Source organism: Liolophura sinensis, chromosome 8 (genome assembly GCF_032854445.1).
Source record: "Liolophura sinensis isolate JHLJ2023 chromosome 8, CUHK_Ljap_v2, whole genome shotgun sequence".
Classification (NCBI taxonomy): Eukaryota; Metazoa; Mollusca; class Polyplacophora; order Chitonida; family Chitonidae; genus Liolophura; species Liolophura sinensis.
The window spans coordinates 56,125,343-56,146,507 of NC_088302.1; the positions used below are offsets into that span (position 1 = coordinate 56,125,343).

A 21,165-nucleotide genomic window follows, 5' to 3' on the forward strand; every position below is an offset into this window, starting at 1 on the left:
GGATGGTCAGGTTTACGATGAGATGACAGTAGGTAAATATGGATGGACAGGTTTATGAGGAGATGACAGCAGGTAAATATGGATGGTTAGGTTTATGAGGAGATGACAGCAGGTAAATATGGATGGTCAGGTTTATAAGGAGATGACAGCAGGTAAATATGGATGGTCAGCTTTATGAGGAGATGACAGCAGGTCAATATGGATAGTCAGGTTTATGAGGAGATGACAGTAGGTAAATATGGATGGTCAGCTTTACAATGAGATGACAGCAGGTAAATATGGATGGTCAGGTTTATGAGGAGATGACAGCAGGTAAATATGGATGGTCAGGTTTATAGGAGATGACAACAGGTAAATATGGATGGTCAGCTTTATAGGAGATGACAGTAGGTAAATATGGATGGTCAGGTTTATGAGGAGATGACAGCAGGTAAATATGGATGGACAGGTTTATGAGGAGATGACAGCAGGTAAATATGGATGGTTAGGTTTATGAGGAGATGACAGCAGGTAAATATGGATGGTCAGGTTTATAAGGAGATGACAGTAGGTAAATATGGATGGTCAGCTTTATGAGGAGATGACAGCAGGTCAATATGGATAGTCAGGTTTATGAGGAGATGACAGTAGGTAAATATGGATGGTCAGCTTTACGATGAGATGACAGCAGGTAAATATGGATAGTCAGGTTTATGAGGAGATGACAGTAGGTAAATATGGATGGTCAGGTTTATGAGGAGATGACAGCAGGTAAATATGGATGGTCAGGTTTATAGGAGATGACAACAGGTAAATATGGATGGTCAGGTTGATAGGAGATGACAGTAGGTCAATATGGATGGTCAGGTTTATGAGGAGATGACAGCAGGTAAATATGGATGGTTAGGTTTATGAGGAGATGACAGTAGGTAAATATGGATGGTCAGGTTTATGAGGAGATGACAGTAGGTAAATATGGATGGTCAGCTTTATGAGGAGATCACAGTAGGTAAATATGGATGGTCAGCTTTATGAGGAGATGGCAGCAGGTAAATACGGATGGTCAGCTTTATGAGGAGATGGCAGCAGGTCAGTATGGATGGTCAGGTTTATGAGGAGATGACAGCAGGTAAATATGGATGGTCAGGTTTATGAGGAGATGACAGCAGGTAAATATGGATGGTCAGGTTTATGCGGAGATGACAGCAGGTAAATATGGATAGTCAGGTTTATGAGGAGATGACAGCAGGTCAATATGGATGGTCAGGTTTATGAGGAGATGACAACAGGTCAATATGGATGGTCAGGTTTATGAGGAGATGGCAGCAGGTAAATATGGATGGTCAGGTTTATGAGGAGATGACAGCAGGTCAATATGGATGGTCAGGTTTATGAGGAGATGGCAGCAGGTAAATATGGATGGTCAGGTTTATGAGGAGATGACAGCAGGTAAATATGGATGGTCAGCTTTATGAGGAGATGGCAGCAGGTAAATATGGATGGTTAGGTTTATGAGGAGATGACAGCAGGTAAATATGGATGGTCAGGTTTATGAGGAGATGGCAGCAGGTAAATATGGATGGTCAGGTTTATGAGGAGATGGCAGCAGGTCAATATGGATAGTCAGGTTTATGAGGAGATGACAGTAGGTAAATATGGATGGTCAGCTTTACGATGAGATGACAGCAGGTAAATATGGATGGTCAGGTTTATGAGGAGATGACAGCAGGTAAATATGGATGGTCAGGTTTATAGGAGATGACAACAGGTAAATATGGATGGTCAGGTTGATAGGAGATGACAGTAGGTAAATATGGATGGTCAGGTTTATGAGGAGATGACAGCAGGTAAATATGGATGGTTAGGTTTATGAGGAGATGACAGTAGGTAAATATGGATGGTTAGGTTTATGAGGAGATGACAGCAGGTAAATATGGATGGTCAGCTTTATGAGGAGATGACAGTAGGTAAATATGGATGGTCAGCTTTATGAGGAGATGGCAGAAGGTAAATATGGATGGTCAGCTTTATGAGGAGATGGCAGCAGGTCAATATGGATGGTCAGGTTTATGAGGAGATGACAGCAGGTAAATATGGATGGTCAGGTTTATGAGGAGATGACAGCAGGTAAATATGGATGGTCAGGTTTATGAGGAGATGACAGCAGGTCAATATGGATGGTCAGGTTTATGAGGAGATGGCAGCAGGTAAATATGGATGGTCAGGTTTATAGGAGATGACAGTAGGTCAATATGGATGGTCAGGTTTATGAGGAGATGACAGCAGGTAAATATGGATGGTCAGGTTTATGAGGAGATGGCAGCAGGTAAATATGGATGGTCAGGTTTATGAGGAGATGGCAGCAGGTAAATATGGATGGTTAGGTTTATGAGATGACAGTAGGTAAATATGGATGGTCAGGTTTATAGGAGATGACAGCAGGTAAATATGGATGGTCAGCTTTATGAGGAGATGACAGCAGGTAAATATGGATGGTCAGGTTTATGAGGAAATGACAGCAGGTAAATATGGATGGTTAGGTTTGTAGGAGATGACAGCAGGTAAATATGGATGGTCAGGTTTATGAGGAGATGACAGCAGGTAAATATGGATGGTCAGGTTTATGAGGAGATGACAGCAGGTAAATATGGATGGTCAGGTTTATGAGGAGATGACAGCAGGTAAATATGGATGGTCAGGTTTACGATGAGATGACAGCAGGTAAATATGGATGGTCAGGTTTATAGGAGATGACAGCAGGTAAATATGGATGGTCAGGTTTATGAGGAGATGACAGCAGGTAAATATGGATGGTCAGCTTTACGATGAGATGACAGCAGGTAAATATGGATGGTCAGCTTTATGCGGAGATGACAACAGGCAAATATGGATGGTTAGGTTTATGAGGAGATGACAGCAGGTAAATATGGATGGTCAGGTTTATGAGGAGATGGCAGCAGGTAAATATGGATGGTCAGGTTTATGCGGAGATGACAGCAGGTAAATATGGATGGTTAGGTTTATGAGGAGATGACAGCAGGTAAATATGGATGGTCAGGTTTATGCGGAGATGACAGCAGGTAAATATGGATGGTTAGGTTTATAAGGAGATGACAGTAGGTAAATATGGATGGTCAGGTTTATAGGAGATGACAGCAGGTCAGTATGGATGGTCAGGTTTATAGGAGATGACAGTAGGTAAATATGGATGGTCAGGTTTATGAGGAGATGACAGCAGGTAAATATGGATGGCCAGGTTTATGAGGAGATGACAGTAGGTAAATATGGATGGTCAGGTTTATGAGGAGATGACAGTAGGTAAATATGGATGGACAGGTTTATGCGGAGATGACAGCAGGTAAATATGGATGGTTAGGTTTATAAGGAGATGACAGTAGGTAAATATGGATGGTCAGGTTTATGCGGAGATGACAGCAGGTAAATATGGATGGTTAGGTTTATAAGGAGATGACAGTAGGTAAATATGGATGGTCAGGTTTATGAGGAGATGACAGCAGGTCAATATGGATGGTCAGGTTTATGAGATGACAGTAGGTAAATATGGATGGTCAGGTTTATGAGGAGATGACAGCAGGTAAATATGGATGGTCAGGTTTATGAGGAGATGACAGTAGGTAAATATGGATGGTCAGGTTTATGAGGAGATGACAGTAGGTAAATATGGATGGTCAGGTTTATGCGGAGATGACAGCAGGTAAATATGGATGGTTAGGTTTATAAGGAGATGACAGTAGGTAAATATGGATGGTCAGGTTTATGAGGAGATGACAGCAGGTAAATATGGATGGTCAGGTTTATGAGGAGATGACAGTAGGTAAATATGGATGGTCAGGTTTATGAGGAGATGACAGCAGGTAAATATGGATGGTCAGGTTTATGAGGAGATGACAGTAGGTAAATATGGATGGTCAGGTTTATGAGGAGATGACAGCAGGTAAATATGGATGGACAGGTTTATGAGGAGATGACAGTAGGTAAATATGGATGGTCAGGTTTATGAGGAGATGACAACAGGTAAACATGGATGGTCAGGTTTATGAGGAGATGACAGCAGGTAAATATGGATGGTCAGGTTTATGAGGAGATGACAGTAGGTAAATATGGATGGTCAGGTTTATAGGAGATGACAGCAGGTAAATATGGATGGTCAGGTTTATGAGGAGATGACAGTAGGTAAATATGGATGGATGGTCAGGTTTATGAGGAGATGACAGTAGGTAAATATGGATGGTCAGGTTTATGAGGAGATGACAGTAGGCAAATATGGATGGTCAGGTTTATGAGGAGATGACAGCAGGTAAATATGGATGGTCAGGTTTATGAGGAGATGACAGTAGGCAAATATGGATGGTCAGGTTTATGAGGAGATGACAGTAGGCAAATATGGATGGTCAGGTTTATGAGGAGATGGCAGCAGGTAAATATGGATGGTCAGGTTTATGAGGAGATGACAGCAGGTAAATATGGATGGACAGGTTTATAGGAGATGACAGCAGGTCAATATGGATAGATGGTCAGGTTTATGAGGAGATGACAGTAGGTAAATATGGATGGTCAGCTTTATGAGGAGATGGCAGCAGGTAAATATGGATGGTCAGGTTTATGAGGAGATGACAGCAGGTAAATATGGATGGTCAGGTTTATGAGGAGATGACAGCAGGTAAATATGGATGGACAGGTTTATGAGGAGATGACAGTAGGTAAATATGGATGGTCAGGTTTATGAGGAGATGACAGCAGGTCAATATGGATGGTCAGGTTTATGAGGAGATGACAGTAGGTAAATATGGATGGTTAGGTTTATGAGGAGATGACAGCAGGTAAATATGGATGGACAGGTTAATGAGGAGATGACAGTAGGTAAATATGGATGGTCAGGTTTATGAGGAGATGACAGCAGGTAAATATGGATGGTCAGGTTTATGAGGAGATGACAGCAGGTAAATATGGATGGTCAGGTTTATGAGGAGATAGCAGCAGGTAAATATGGATGGTTAGGTTTATGAGGAGATGACAGTAGGTAAATATGGATGGATGGTCAGGTTTATGAGGAGATGACAGTAGGTAAATATGGATGGTCAGGTTTATGAGGAGATGACAGCAGGTAAATATGGATGGTCAGGTTTATAGGAGATGACAGCAGGTCAATATGGATGGATGGTCAGGTTTATGAGGAGATGACAGTAGGTAAATATGGATGGTCAGGTTTATGAGGAGATGGCAGCAGGTAAATATGGATGGTCAGGTTTATGAGGAGATGACAGCAGGTCAATATGGATGGTCAGGTTTATAGGAGATGACATCAGGTCAATATGGATGGTCAGGTCTTTGAGGAGATGACAGCAGGTATAATATGAAGGTATTCACCGCACAACGTCACATACAGAACAAACCTCCTATCCACAAGTAGAGCAGAGGACAAGATTCGAACTCACGACATTATATTACAAGAGCTTATAATCCCTAGGAAGGCGTCTTAGGTTTCTAAACTGCAAACGGCCAAGGGTTGAGATGTGGAAACTTTCTGTAGTAGCATTTACCAAAGCATGACGTCTTGTTTTGATGAAGCTGAAATCCAGGCCGACATGCGCAATGGTGACTTCCCGGAGTGTTTACACAAACTTGTCGACAACCTCCGTTGTTTTTCGCGCATTCGTTGTCATCTGTAAAGAGAGAGAAACCGGGCCCCAAAGAGACAATCACAAACTAACTGAGATTATCTGATTAGTCAAATCAGCTTGTATGGTCGCCGGTGATACATCCAACCATGGGTAAGTTTTTCCCTTCAGGTTCCATAACCTACGATTTGTATTATGGCTTTCAGAAATATGTTACAGTTTAGAGGACAGGTTTAATAACAAAATTATTTTTTGCATTATTGAATGAACGGTGATTCGTAATTTATCAAAGGCAAAGGAATAAGGGTACATTCGGGTATGGGTATGGTAAGGTCGGTATATTCGGGTATGGTAGGGTCGGTATATTCGGGTATGGTAGGGTCGGTATATTCGGGTATGGTAGGGTTCCTATATTCGGGTATGGTAGGGTTCCTATATTCGTTTATGGTAGGGTCCCTATATTCGGGTATGGTAGGGTCCCTATATTCGGGTATGGTAAGGTCCCTATATTCGGGTATGGTAGGGCCCCTATATTCGGGTATGGTAAGGTCCCCATATTCGGGTATGGTAGGGTCCCTATATTCCGGTATGGTAGGGTCCCTATATTCGGCTATGGTTGGGTCCCTATATTCGGGTATGGTAGGGCCCCTATATTCGGGTATGGTAAGGTCCCCATATTCCGGTATGGTAGGGTCCCTATATTCCGGTATGGTAGGGTCCCTATATTCGGGTATGGTTGGGTCCCTATATTCGGGTATGGTATGGTAGGGTCCCTATATTCGGGTATGGTAGGGTCGCTTTATTCGGGTATGGTCCCTATATTCTGGTATGGTTGGGTCCCTATATTCGGGTATGGTTGGGTCCCTTTATTCGGGTATGGTAGGGTCCCTATATTCGGGTATGGTTGGGTCCCTATATTCGGGTATGGTTGGGTCCCTATATTCGGGTATGGTAGGGTCCCTTTATTCGGGTATGGTAGGGTCCCTATATTCGGGTATGGTATGGTAGGGTCCCTATATTCGGGTATGGTAGGGTCCCTATATTCGGGTATGGTAAGGTCCCCATATTCGGGTATGGTAGGGTCCCTATATTCCGGTATGGTAGGGTCCCTATATTCGGGTATGGTTGGGTCCCTATATTCGGGTATGGTAGGGTCCCTATATTCGGGTATGGTAAGGTCCCCATATTCGGGTATGGTAGGGTCCCTATATTCCGGTATGGTAGGGTCCCTATATTCGGGTATGGTTGGGTCCCTATATTCGGGTATGGTAGGGTCCCTATATTCGGGTATGGTAGGGCCCCTATATTCGGGTATGGTAAGGTCCCCATATTCGGGTATGGTAGGGTCCCTATATTCCGGTATGGTAGGGTCCCTATATTCGGGTATGGTTGGGTCCCTATATTCGGGTATGGTAGGGTCCCTATATTCGGGTATGGTATGGTAGGGTCCCTATATTCGGGTATGGTAGGGTCCCTATATTCGGGTATGGTAAGGTCCCCATATTCGGGTATGGTAGGGTCCCTATATTCCGGTATGGTAGGGTCCCTATATTCGGGTATGGTTGGGTCCCTATATTCGGGTATGGTAGGGTCCCTATATTCGGGTATGGTAGGGTCCCTATATTCCGGTATGGTAGGGTCCCTATATTCGGGTATGGTTGGGTCCCTATATTCGGGTATGGTAGGGTCCCTATATTCGGGTATGGTAGGGTCGCTTTATTCGGGTATGGTCCCTATATTCGGGTATGGTTGGGTCCCTATATTCGGGTATGGTAGGGTCCCTATATTCTGGTATGGTTAGGTCCCTATATTCGGGTATGGTTGGGTCCCTATATTCGGGTATGGTAGGGTCCCTTTATTCGGGTATGGTAGGGTCCCTATATTCGGGTATGGTATGGTAGGGTCCCTATATTCGGGTATGGTAGGGTCCCTATATTCGTGTATGGTAAGGTCCCCATATTCGGATACGGTAGGGTCCCTATATTCGGGTATGGTAGGGTCCCTATATTCGTGTATGGTATGGTAGGGTCCCTATATTCGTGCATGGTATGGTAGGGTCCCTATATTCGGGTATGGTAGGGTCCCTATATTCGTGTATGGTAAGGTCCCTATATTCGGATACGGTAGGGTCCCTATATTCGGGTATGGTAGGGTCCCTATATTCGGGTGTAGTAGAGTTCCTATATTCGTGTATGGTTGGGTCCCTATATTTTGGTATGGTAGAGTTCACACGAACCCTATAAGGACCAGATTCTTTGATATTAGCTAAAGTTGCTACAGTCTTTTTCAGATCATATTTGAAGTATTGCGACGAATTATACACACAGATTGCAAACAGTATTTGGTCCTGCATGTGCCTCAAGACATAAACATCTGTGGTTTCCTATGGATCTATTTACCAAGTTAGAAAGTGGACATGTTATAGGTGTTACCTTCACAGTGGGCTTTGTCAGGTGTGACGGTGAATCCTTTAGCACATTCACACACGTACGAGCCGATTGTATTGAAACAGTAGCCGTCAGCATTACAGATATCCTTATATCGCTGGCACTCATCGATATCTGGGGAAGAAATGCACAGCTACAAAATCTCCTAAAATGGTTCAGATGTTTTCTAAATTTGTAACTTTGTCAAACGTATATGTGTGGTCTTTTTTAAATGACGGAAGACGGATTTTACCTTCACACTGAGTTTTGCTCTTGGCCATCTTAAAGCCGGCCTTTTCACAGCGACAATTGTAGGAACCTCTGGTGTTCACACAGACGTCATCACAGCCTCCATTAGCTTCCAGGCATTCGTCCACATCTATAAAATGGTGATATGGAAATTTGGAGTACTTTATATTAAAGGTAGGTTAACATTTCTAAGCTAAGTTCCAATGGCACGATATCGGGGTTAACTACCCATTCGTATTTCAAGCCCGACCAAATTCGGGACAAGCGAGGAAATAGCAAGATTGACAAGCCCGACCTAACTCTGGGAATGCCAGGAAGTAAGAAGATCGACAAGCCCGTCTCAACCGTGGAAAGGCGAGGAAGTACCATGACTGACAAGCCCGATAAACCACAGAGTAGCAAGATTGATGAAATCTACCCAACTTTGGGCAGGCGTGCAAGTAGCAAGACAGGCAAACCCGACCCATCTCTGGACGGCAGAGGAAGTAGCAATATTGACAAACACGACCCAATTCTTGACAGGTAAGGAAGCCGCAATACGGACAATCCAGATCTTAACTTGGACCAGTGAGGCAGTACCTAGATTGATAAACCCAGCCTAGCTCTGGACGGCAGAGGAAGTAGCAATATTGACAAACACGACCCAATTCTTGACAAGTAAGGAAGCCGCAATACTGACAATCTAGATCCTAACTTGGACCAGTGAGGCAGTACCTAGATTGGCAGTACCCAGCCCATCTCTGGACGGCAGAGGAAGTAGCAATATTGACAAACACGACCCAATTCTTGACAAGTACGGAAGCCGCAATACTGACAACCCAGATTCTAACTTCGACCAGTGAGGCATTACCTAGATTGATAAACCCAGCCTAGCTCTGGACGGCAGAGGAAGTAGCAATATTGACAAACACGACCCAATTCTTGACAAGTAAGGAAGCCGCAATACTGACAACCCAGGTCTAAACTTGGACCAGTGAGGCAGTACCTAGATTGGCAGTACCCAGCCCATCTCTGGACGGCAGAGGAAGTAGCAATATTGACAAACACGACCCAATTCTTGACAAATAAGGAAGCCGCAATACTGACAACCCAGGTGTTAACTTCGACCAGTGAGGCAGTACCTAGATTGGCAGTACCCAGCCAAGCTCTGGATTAAGCCATCTTGTAAGAGGCTTTCTTCATGTTATGTCCGCAATGTAGGCATTACTTTGTCATGACAGTCACGTGCTGGTAACTAAGAGAGTTCATGTAAATAAATAAAACAGTATGATAACCCTGTCACTATTTCTGTTGATTAGTTCTTTACTCCTCAGAATGCTTTAATAAAGCGGAAGTTGAGTAACCCAGATGCAATGTTTATCATTTCTCGTAGTTGTGACACTACACTTGCCTTACCTCCACAAAACTGTAGGTTAGGGGTCGTGATATAGCCCGGGATCGAGCAGTTACAGGCGTAGGTTCCGGGTAGGTTTATACATGGTCCCGGGCACAGGCTTCTGGAACTCGCACATTCATCCACATCTGAAAAAATATAATTACCGGTACGTAATAACACTGGAAACAAAATAAAGTTGAAAACTGCCTGTCGGAAAATAGTACAGAGCCCCAGTCTTGAGCGACTTTGCGACTGGAAGACAATCACCTCGACCAATTGGCAGCGATCGGTTTGAAATGAAGTCCAGATTTGGATTAATATGCTAATTTATATGATAGAATAGATTGAACACAAACTGTAAGCATGATTATTTCAGCCATTTTAACTTCTTTGAGAAGTTATTCGTGCACTGAATCATTCCTTGAAACTTCACTATTAGCATAACATTTCTACAAGGGTAGCTTTATCACATATTTTGAAAAAAAGGGAAAATTCCCTAGTCTCCCAAGGCGAAAGAAAACTGCCGATTACAGCTGTTTCAAATCTGACAGCAAAGTTCTCGCGGATATTATCTTAAAGGGTTTTGAAGTTTGTTTGTCTAGGTCACTTAGTTTGGGGCCATATTGGACTTCCAGCATAAACTTAAAAACATGTTCTCCAGTACCAACGACGGACTCTTCTGAAATTCGTTACGTATGTAAAGCAATGGCAATACTAGTAACATAAACACTGAACAGTTAAAAACTTTAGATCCTGGTCATTGGTCGAATATATGACGTCATAAACGTTCTGAATTTTTATTAACTTTGATGTATTCCGGTGTTTACGGGCTAGTGATCCGAAGCTTTTGTTTTCTGTCTATGTTCGTAACTTGTCATCCATATTCTAATCATAGGGTTTTGAACTCACGTGATTTTTAATGGCCTGTAAATAAAAGACTATGAAAACTAAACATTTGTAATTTTTCTCAAATTGTAGCCCAAAGTATGCATTTGCCGTCGTTTTGAACATATTTGGGCTATATATGATTAATATTTTTCCCACTCAAAGTGTTTAATTAACGTCACTCTCAGAAAGAGACATTACGTGCTTTGGAACAACCTAGTTAAATGACCATGGTTTTCCAAAGTGGTCCGTGTATCTTAAAGCACCAGCATCGCTGCTTTGCTTAACGACTGTCACAAACATTGTCATGTCGTAAACAGCACTGTATTTAATAAAAAGCTGAAAACCATACGTCCAGACAATTTGGAGTTCGAGTGAGTGAGTGCTTGGAGTTCAGACTGTTTGGAAGCCGTGAATCAGCAGCCATTCACTGCTGTGATCGGATACAGGCCAACATTTCATCCCATTTCAGTGGAGGTACACCATGAGTTCATTCATGAAAGTTGAACATTTATCTTAATATCTTCTATCCTGTATGTTCTTTTTTCCTTAATCCAGGGTAAAATTTTGAACATAGGTTGATGTATTTCCCACACTGTAACAGCCACCTCAAACCGGTGATAATACACTGGCTTCAGTAAAACTCGAACCCATGATTTGAGGTATCCAGCAACACCTTTTTTACCTGACGAGGTACCCAACCGGATGGTAACAACTCCCCATTTAGAGTTTGGACTGGTACCTGAGATGATAGGGCGTTGGGACTAGGCATACTAAATCGTAAGTTCGAGTCTCACACGAGCCATCTCACAGTGTCGAACTCAGTGTCGGAAATTCATATATATCATACTGGTTTGTAACAGTAAGCTAATATATTCTGTCATCCAGAAAACAAAGTATTATGTCGATTCAGCAAATAGTATTCAGAGTGGGGTCGGACACAAACTTCAACAAGTACATGTATCATACAAGATGTAGGCCTAACTCTTTCAAAATAAGTAAACTCAAATGTTTGTCATTCTTTAGCTGTTATGACTAGTTACATAATTCATAAGAAATGTTTAAAGAAAGAGATTTGCATTTTGAGACAAAGTTAATGAAATTTTTTACTGCGCATTCTGTCATTCCAAGCATAGATATCATCTAAAGTGTCGTTACTACATATATATTCATTCATAAATTATACAACCTACGGCCCATTTCTCCCCGGGACCGAACATTGGCAATATAGAATTTATTCACCAATGCATGTGAATGAACAAAATGTGTCGAAAAAATCACGTACTGAGATGGCATGGTTAAATAGTCGCATTTTAGTTACACTATATTCATGCTAACAAACCTATTGATTTTAACCCTGTACAATTTTGATTTCATTGATTTTAAATGACTACAGCGCGGCTTCCCGAGAAGGGAAAGTATCCCGTGGAATGACGACTTTGTTCATAGAATCGGATAATACCAGGGCAAATGACATTCTAGTACATGGCACAGGTAAATCCGCTGATATCATTACAAATTCAAACCACGCTCTGTTAATTTGTATTAGCTTCTCTGACTTCCATATATCACCTATACTGAATATGATTTGATCTTGAACGTGACTTCCGTGTTTGATAACCCCGGTGCTCCTACGAGAGGAGCACGGGCCTGGGAGAAACCATATGAAAGAACCAAACAACCTGTGGAGTCCTCAGGGACTTTACACACGCCGTACAGTGGGACACACATACTAATACTCTTTTCGTCATCCTTTATAACAATAAAAGCCAGTGAATGTCACATCGTAACATCGTAGTGATGGGAAAAGGCAGGAAACGACTGGATGATGCTACAGAGAGATGCCATGATGGAACGAAACGATGGCCTGATAACCATGTCCTCGAACTGTCGTAACATTCTACCATCGAGATGTTCAACGTTGGAAAACGAGAACCCCATTTCCAACCAGTTGACAACACCTGTCTGCTGTGTGTTCCTGTAATTTGGACATGGCATGTTGACAACTCCTGTCTGCTGTGTGTTGTCTCTGTGATTTGGACATGACATGTTGACAACGCCTGTCTGCTGTGTGTTGTCTCTGTGATATGGACATGGCATGTTGACAACACCTGTCTGCTGTGTGTTGTCTCTGTGATTTGGACATGGCATGTTGACAACGCCTGTCTGCTGTGTGTTGTCTCTGTGATTTGGACATGGCATGTTGACAACGCCTGTCTGCTGTGTGTTGTCTCTGTGATATGGACATGGCATGTTGACAACGGCTGTCTGCTGTGTGTTGTCTCTGTGATTTGGACATGGCATGTTGACACCGCCTGTCTGCTGTGTCTTGTCTCTGTGATTTGGACATGGCATGTTGACAACACTGTCTGCTGTGTGTTGACTATGTGATATGGACATGGCATGTTGACAACGCCTGTCTGCTGTGTGTTGTCTCTGTGATTTGGACATGGCATGTTGACAACGCCTGTCTGCTGTGTCTTGTCTCTGTGATTTGGACATGGCATGTTGACAACGCTGTCTGCTGTGTGTTGACTATGCGATATGAACATGGCATGTTGACAACGCCTGTCTGATGTGTGTTGACCATGCCATCTGAACATGGCCTGTTGAAAACGCCTGTCGCCTGTGTGATTTCTCTGTAATTTGGACATGGCATGCTGACAACGCCTGTCTGCTGTGTGTTTTCTCTGTGATTTGGACATGGCATGTTAACAACGCCTGTCTGCTGTGTCTTGACTATGCCATTTGAACATGGCATGTTGACAACGCCTGTCTGCTGTGTGTTGTCTCTGTGATTTGGACATGGCATGTTGACAACTTCTGTCTGCTGTGTGTTGACCATGCCATCTGAACATGGCATGTTGACAACGCCTGTCCCCTGTGTGATTTCTCTGTGATTTGGACATGGCATGTTGACAACGCCTGTCTGCTGTGTGTTGTCTCCGTGATTTGGACATGGCATGTTGACAACGCTGTCTGCTGTGTGTTGACTATGCGATTTGAACATGGCCTGTTGACAACGCCTGTATGCTGTGTGTTGTCTCTGTGATTTGGACATGGCATGTTGACAACGCCTGTCTGCTGTGTGTTGACCATGCCATCTGAACATGGCATGTTGACAACGCCTGTCGCCTGTGTGATTTCTCTGTGATTTGGATATGGCACGTTGACAACGCCTGTCTGCTGTGCGTTGACTATGCCATTTGAACATGGTATGTTGACAACTCCTGTCTGCTGTGTGTTCCTGTAATTTGGACATGGCATGTTGACAACACCTGTCTGCTGTGTGTTGTCTCTGTGATTTGGACATGGCATGTTGACAACGCCTGTCTGCTGTGTGTTGTCTCTGTAATTTGGACATGGCCTGTTGACAACGCCTGTCTGCTGTGTGTTGTGTATGCCATTTGAACACGGCATGTTGACAACTCCTGTCTGCTGTGTGTTGTCTCTGTGATTTGGACATGGCATGTTGCCTTTGATTTCTATTCTAACGTATCATATATTTGGACATTAAAACCGAAAACTGCCTCCCTGTAGATGTGTATGTGTATGTGCAGATGTGTATGTGTAGATGTGTATGTGTATGTGCAGATGTGTATGTGTAGATGTGTATGTGTATGTGGAGATGTGTATGTGTAGATGTGTATGTGTATGTGGAGATGTGTATGTGTAGATGTGTATGTGTATGTGCAGATGTGTATGTGTATGTGTGTATGTATGTGTATGTGTATGTGTAGATGTGTATGTGTAGGTCTAGGTGTAGATGTGTAGATGTAGATGTAGATGTGTATGTGTGTGTATGTGTAGATGTGTATGTGTAGATGTAGATGTGTATGTGTAGATGTAGATGTGTATGTGCAGATGTAGATGTGCAGATGTGTAGATGTAGATGCGTATGTGTAGATGTGTATGTGTATGTTAATGTTTAGATGTGTATGTTAATTTGTAGATGTGTATGTGTACATGTGTATGTGAATGTGTAGATGTGTATGTGTAGGTGTAGATGTGTATGAGTGTGTATGTGTAGATGTGTATGTGAATATGTGTATGTGTAGATGTGTAGATGTGTAGGTGTATGTGTATCACAGGAAAATGACCTAATCCGTGATCGTAGATCATTAACCTTAGAACGTCATGGGCTGATCAATTTGTAAATCAACTTTATCTCAGTTTTATTTCCGAGGTTTAGAGGAAAGCACACGTTTTGACAGCACAATCCAGAATCCCTGCTTTTTGGCGTAATGCCACAGTCGACACCTTGATTAGTGTGAACCCCAGGTGTGTATGTTTTTCCAGTCTGACTACACTTCTCTCAGAATTTGTTTTAAAGGTAAAGTTTTCCAAGCTATGTTATAGAATTGAGGTTGTCGCTGGCTACCTGCCAGAGGGCGGTGGTTTATCCCGGGCAATCCGGATTGTCAGGTACCTGACAGAGGGCGGTGGTTTATCCCGGGCAATCGGTTTTGTCAGGTACCTGACAGAGGGCGGTGGTTTATCCTGGGCAATCCAGTTTGTCAGGTACCTGACAGACGGCAGTTGTTTATCCCGGGCAATCCGGTTGGCAGGTACCTGTCAGAGGGCGGTGGTTTATTCCCGGCAGTTTGGTTTGTCAGGTAGCTGCCAGAGGGCCGTGGTTTAATCCCAGGCAATTCGGTTTGTCAGGTACCTGACAGGAGGCGGTCGTTTATCCCGGGCAATCCGGTTTGCGAGGTACCTGACAGACGGCGGTGGTTTATCCCCGGCAATCGGTTTTGTCAGGTACTTGACAGAGGCCGGTGGTTTATCCCGGGCAATCCGGTTTGTCAGGTACCTGCCACAGGGCGGTGGTTTAATCCTGGGCAATCCGGTTTGTCAGGTACCTGACAGGAGGCAGTGTTTTGTCCCGGGCAATCCGGTTTGCTAGGTAGCTGCCAGAGGGCCGTGGTTTAATCCTTGGCAATCCGGTTTGTCAGGTACCTGACAGACAGCGGTGGTTTATCCCGGGCAATCGGTTTTGTCAGGTACATTACAGACAGCGGTCGTTTATCCCGGACAATCCGGTTTGTCAGGTACCTGACAGAGGGCGGTGGTTTATCCCGGGTAATCCGGTTTGTCAGGTACCTGACAGAGGGCCGTGGTTTAATCCTGGGCAATCTGGTGTGCGAGGTACCTGACAGACGGTGGGAGTTTATCCCGGGCAATCGGTTTTGTCAGGTACCTGACAGACGGCGGTGGTTTATCTCGGGCAAACGGTTTTGTCAGCTACATGACAGACAGCGGTCGTTTATCCCGGACAATCCGGTTTGTCAGGTACCTGACAGAGGGCGGTCGTTTATCCCGGGTAATCCGGATTGTCAGGTACCTGAAAGGAGGCGGTGGTTTATTCCGGGTAATTCGGTTTGTCAGGTACCTGAAAGGAGGCGGTGGTTTATCCCCGGGAATCCGGTTTGCGAGGTACCTGACAGAGGGCGGTGGTTTAATTCCAGCCAGTTTGGTATGTCAGGTACCTGAAAGGAGGCGGTGGTTTATCCCGGGCAATCCGGTTTGTCAGGTACCTGACAGACGGTGGTGGTTTATCCCGGGCAATCCGGTTTGTCAGGTACCTGACAGACGGTGGTGGTTTATCCCGGGCAATTCGGTTTGTCAGGTACCTGACAGACGGCGGTGGTTTATCCCGGGCAATTCGGTTTGTCAGGTACCTGACAGACGGTGGTGGTTTATCCCGGGCAATTCGGTTTGTCAGGTACCTGACAGACGGTGGTGGTTTATCCCGGGCAATTCGGTTTGTCAGGTACCTGACAGACGGCGGTGGTTTATCCCGGGCAATTCGGTTTGTCAGGTGCCTGACAGACGGTGGTGGTTTATCCCGGGCAATTCGGTTTGTCAGGTACATGACAGACGGCGGTTGTTTATCCCGGGCAATTCGGTTTGTCAGGTACCTGACAGAGGGCCGTGGTTAATACCGGGCAATCCGGTTTGTCAGGTACCTGACAGACGGCGGTTGTTTATCCCGGGCAATCCGGTTTGTCAGGTACCTGACAGACGGTGGTGGTTTATCCCGGGCAATCCGGTTTGTCAGGTACCTGACAGACGGTGGTGGTTTATCCCGGGCAATTCTGAGAATGCATATTTACGTTGTAGCCAGCTTAACTCACTGACTTCGCCGCTGGAGTTATGCCCCTTTTGCACTTTCGAACAGCGTTCACACGATTATGACCGATAGAGAACACCTCTATGAAATTTTCGATCAAAAACGCTAATTTTTCCTTACTTAACGACGTACTGTGTTTTTACTTTGCAGTTACAAGAATAACGTTAACCAGAAACATATCTCTACTGAAACTTTCAAGTGTGTGTTTCTACGTGCTGTCAAAGCTTCGTTTTGGTTAACGTTTGTCTTCGTATGTAAAACATAAACTTTGTAAAGTGATCAATTTTGTCATATTCTGGCAAGTTTTAAAATCCGTATTTCTTCAATCTTCTATCAAGCATACTTCATAAAACAGTGAACAAACCAAATCATTGTGGAGAGCAGGTTGCGCCTCAAGGAAGAGTTCGAATCTTTGTTGGTTTGTTTTGTCTATTTTGTTTGGAAATATAGTTTTGTCTAAATAAAGATATAGGCCGTTTTGCATTAAATCAGTGTTATCATGAATTAGAATGGATATTTGTTAAGTGGCATTACGTAACGTGTGGCAACTACAACGAAATCATGTGTGAATCCTGGTTGAGAGCACATTAATATTAACACGTTATGGGTAGCAGAAGTATAAGGCTGAAAGTTACATTTGTTATATATTTATTTACTTGATTGGAGCATAACTGCGTGCTTAAGAAGTTTTCAGAAAGTTACATTTTTGGTAGGATGATTTGTCTAATTTACAAAAAAATATATATTTTTCAGTGTGACTGGAGTAGGCTGCCATTTTTCATACCATACCGGTCCTTTATTTAAATAAAGAATAAATCAAATTTTAAATTCCTGTCACCAACCAGTACTGAAACATGGTGTAGTCAAGATTAAAAGAGCGGACAATGCTGGAAGGAAAAGCGATCACTATATACACCCGAACAAAACTCCTGTCACAGCGAAATGTCCTCTATAGGCTTCCATACATGATGGCATTGTATTGTTGAAAGCAAACAGGGAGGGTAAATCCTTCAGATAACGTACATATGGTTTTATTGTCAGTGGCAACCTAGAGGTTCATCTTCTACTCGGAGACAGTCTATAACACAGTGCGTGTCCACTTTACACGTGCGTGTCCACTTTACACGACCGCCTGCAGAATGATACAAATCGTTGCATGGCCGTTGATAAATTCCTCCGTTGTTGTTTGATACAGATTAACAAAAGGGTCGATAGAGTTAGAATTTATAGAGTTTTAATACCTTTTCTCTCTTATTTGAACAACTCTTGTGACTACAAAAAAATCAGGACGTGGTGTAACAAATTTTACAACCACCCACCTCTTTACTATATGACGTTCCAACGAGTTTTTACGACGACTGTTCAGTTTCTTATTCCTTTGGAACAATTTGCGTGTGATTTATATTTCTAGGGTAATTCACGTTATATTTCACTTTCATTTGATAGTTTCTCTGACAAGACTGGCAATCAAGACATACACTGACCCTATTCGGCTATTCCGATCACAGAAGTGTCATGCTATAGATTTAATGTATCTAAATCAGGGGTTACGGTAATTTGTTTATGGCCGTGTTAGTTTAAACCTTTTTGTGGAAATTTGTTTTCCCAAGACTAAGGCAGAGTATCCAATACTATAGAAGGCCGGTTTGAGAGTGTCTGTTTCGACGTCTTGATGCAGACTCCAGACAGGATCCTTGGTAGCCGAGCCGTCTCGTAGGGGACGATCAGATGGTACACAGAGTAAAACTAGAACAACGACCCTGACGTGATAACTGACAAACGGTAACAAATGGTAACCCACGAAATCCGACCTCAGTTTACGTCAGTTGGGGTTTTATCTGATCATGTGATGCTTAAAATGGTGACTTACAATCCCCTAGCACCTCTCGCTGATTCAGCGTTAATAAAAGGTTTATCAAATATAAGTACGGCCAGGAATGCTGGTTTCTTCTGACCTTTATCCTGTTTTCTCCATCTATCAAACTTTTCCTCGCCTTGTAGTCAAATATTTTATGCTCAATGTTGTAAAACATCAATTCAATACGAATAAATAATGAAACAATCACGATAAGTAACTGACAGTTAAAACTGTGTATACCTCTGTAGACCCGACAACCGCATCCATGACCCCAGCGATCATAACTGTAACAAGGCTATTCGTAAATCTCCCGTTATTACCCACTTACTGTAAATACCCTTGTGGGTGAATCAACACGTGCGACGCACCGGAAATCTGACCACACAATCAAATAGATAACTGAATCACATTACTTAGCCTTTTTTTTGAAAATTCAATCATTAATTTGCAAAGAGGTCATCGTCACGCAATAAAACAAGGCACATGGCACTAAATACGGAAATCAACGTATTTAACACATTGGCAAAGCTGGCTAACTTAATTTTACTATTTCATTTTAGAGATATTTAAGAAGCAACCTTCATGTTTAAGGCTTTAACCAGGTTCTTTAGCCTCGGGTTTGCGATCGTGATTAGGAAATACGTAAGTAACGTTACATGCACTTAACTTCCATGGCGACCAATACTGTAGGTATTACGTCGTCATGGTAGTTACGTAAACGTAGCGGTACGTGCCCTGTGTGAAACGGGCCTGCATCAAGACACATCCAAAGATCAACTTGGTCAATGCTATTAACATAGTTACATAGGTGCGTAATTTCCCAGAAAACTGTTACATCTGCTGATCGTGAAAGATATGATGATGAACGAGGAAATATGTCATAGTTCGCTGTAACCTTAAATGTCCCTCATGGACCCTATTCAAATTCTTCCGGCACTCTTCCGCGACCTTGATACAATGGCTAATATCAGCCGATTTCACTTTGGCTACAAATAGAAGAACATGGACCATCAAGTACATAAATCACACGACACAATTTCCTTATAGACCACCGGTTAAGGCTACCGTCGGCTTCAAGTGGCTAAATTGTTGTAAGGTCGTTTCTGTGTGAACTACACGCCACTTGAGCTGCTCCTGTGTTATACACATTCAAAGATAGCCGGTAGTCTGGTTCACCTGCCTTAATGCTTGGTCTGGAAGGGGTTTTCCCTATTTTTTCCAGCCTATGTACCCAAAAACCTATTAATAACATTTTGTGATCGTTTTAATCTACCTTTTCCCATTAAAGGATCAAGCGGCAAATTATGTGATTTGTAAAATCTGTAGAGGCCTTTCGTCCAAAATTCTTACTGGCTCAGTTGATTAAGGTGCAGTGCTCGAGGCGGCCAAATCTAGTTCTCAACACTCCGACTGAGGTTTTAAACCAGGAGAATGTTGGATAACTTCACTTTCACCGCAAAATGTAATTTTCTTGGATACGGCGTGAAAACTGGAATAAATTTTACAAAATGAATATGCATACATTCTAGCTTTCGTCAATGTTCTTTTGTAAAATTCAAGCCGTTATATTCGCAAATTTAGTTAAAAAATGCAGAATATAAAAATCTAGGTTAGGTTAGGTTGTACATTTGTATCTTTGCAGACTGGGAGATATATTCATTTATTGCTTTATTCAATTCTGCCTGGGTGCCTCCACTCATACACGTCATAGGATACCTGAAAAGTTCTTGAGTTAGGCCTTAATTCCCTATCACCCCACTACATAAATTTCTTTAGTTTTCTCGAAAGTCTCCGCCTTAATTTCCTATACTTTATACTTTCCTCAGTAGTTTGTCTCGGCCGTTGTTTTCGAAACTGGTCTTGCGGTTACTAACCTGGATCTTTCATAATGTTTGACAATTTGAATGCAAATGTTAGACACGACGCCTAGAACTGCCGAACTGGCTTAGCGCGTTGTCTGGTCAAATCACATGAAAAGTGATCTGGACACCATTAAACAATTTTCCACAAAAGTGGTTCAATATAATATCTGAAAACGGTTGGTACCAAATTTAAAATCGAAAAAACTGAAATAGAGAAAGACCATGCTTGGTGCCGTGTGGCTTGAATCTCAATCTGTTGGTTTAAAGCCTGTAACGCTCGTCATTTTCGAATACCGCATAACCTGGGGCCGTAACAGCAGCCATACTCATTACATCTACATGATGCCTTTATGAACAGTTGCGACCAAAGCGCGACTGAGATACCTTGTTTATTGTTACTTGAACTCATTCATGGACTACGAATTTCTACTTTGATACGGAATTCATGCCTGGAATATACACTGTCTGCCCGGTATCACTGAAAACTGATGACCGCTTCTCTCTTGTGTGTTACCGGCTTTATTTCCTATTTGTATAATTTGTTACATACCTTTGTCAATGGGAGCTAGTGTTAAACGTTGTTTTGGAAATGGATCTTGCGATTATCGACTTGGAACGCCCTTTACGGCCTACGAATAGTATACGAATGTCGGACATGACACTTAGATTGACAGAGACATTAGTGTGGCTTGAGAGACACATCAGAGTGACTTGACAGAGTTTGGTGTGGATTGACAGAGACATCAGTGTGGTTTGACA

The 21,165-nt window shown here is 43.0% G+C and overlaps 1 protein-coding gene across 1 annotated transcript in view; it reads right to left on the minus strand.

Annotated features, from left to right (window-relative positions):
- LOC135473700 (fibrillin-1-like) overlaps positions 1–21,165 on the minus strand; it is a 116,403-nt gene that overhangs the window by 23,413 nt on the left and 71,825 nt on the right. The window contains exons 7-10 of the mRNA XM_064753565.1: positions 9,689–9,814; positions 8,298–8,423; positions 8,051–8,179; positions 5,541–5,663 (exon numbers count right to left, since the gene is read on the minus strand). Of these exons, the coding sequence (XP_064609635.1) occupies positions 5,541–5,663; positions 8,051–8,179; positions 8,298–8,423; positions 9,689–9,814 (504 nt within the window). The remainder of the gene's footprint in view (positions 1–5,540; positions 5,664–8,050; positions 8,180–8,297; positions 8,424–9,688; positions 9,815–21,165) is intronic.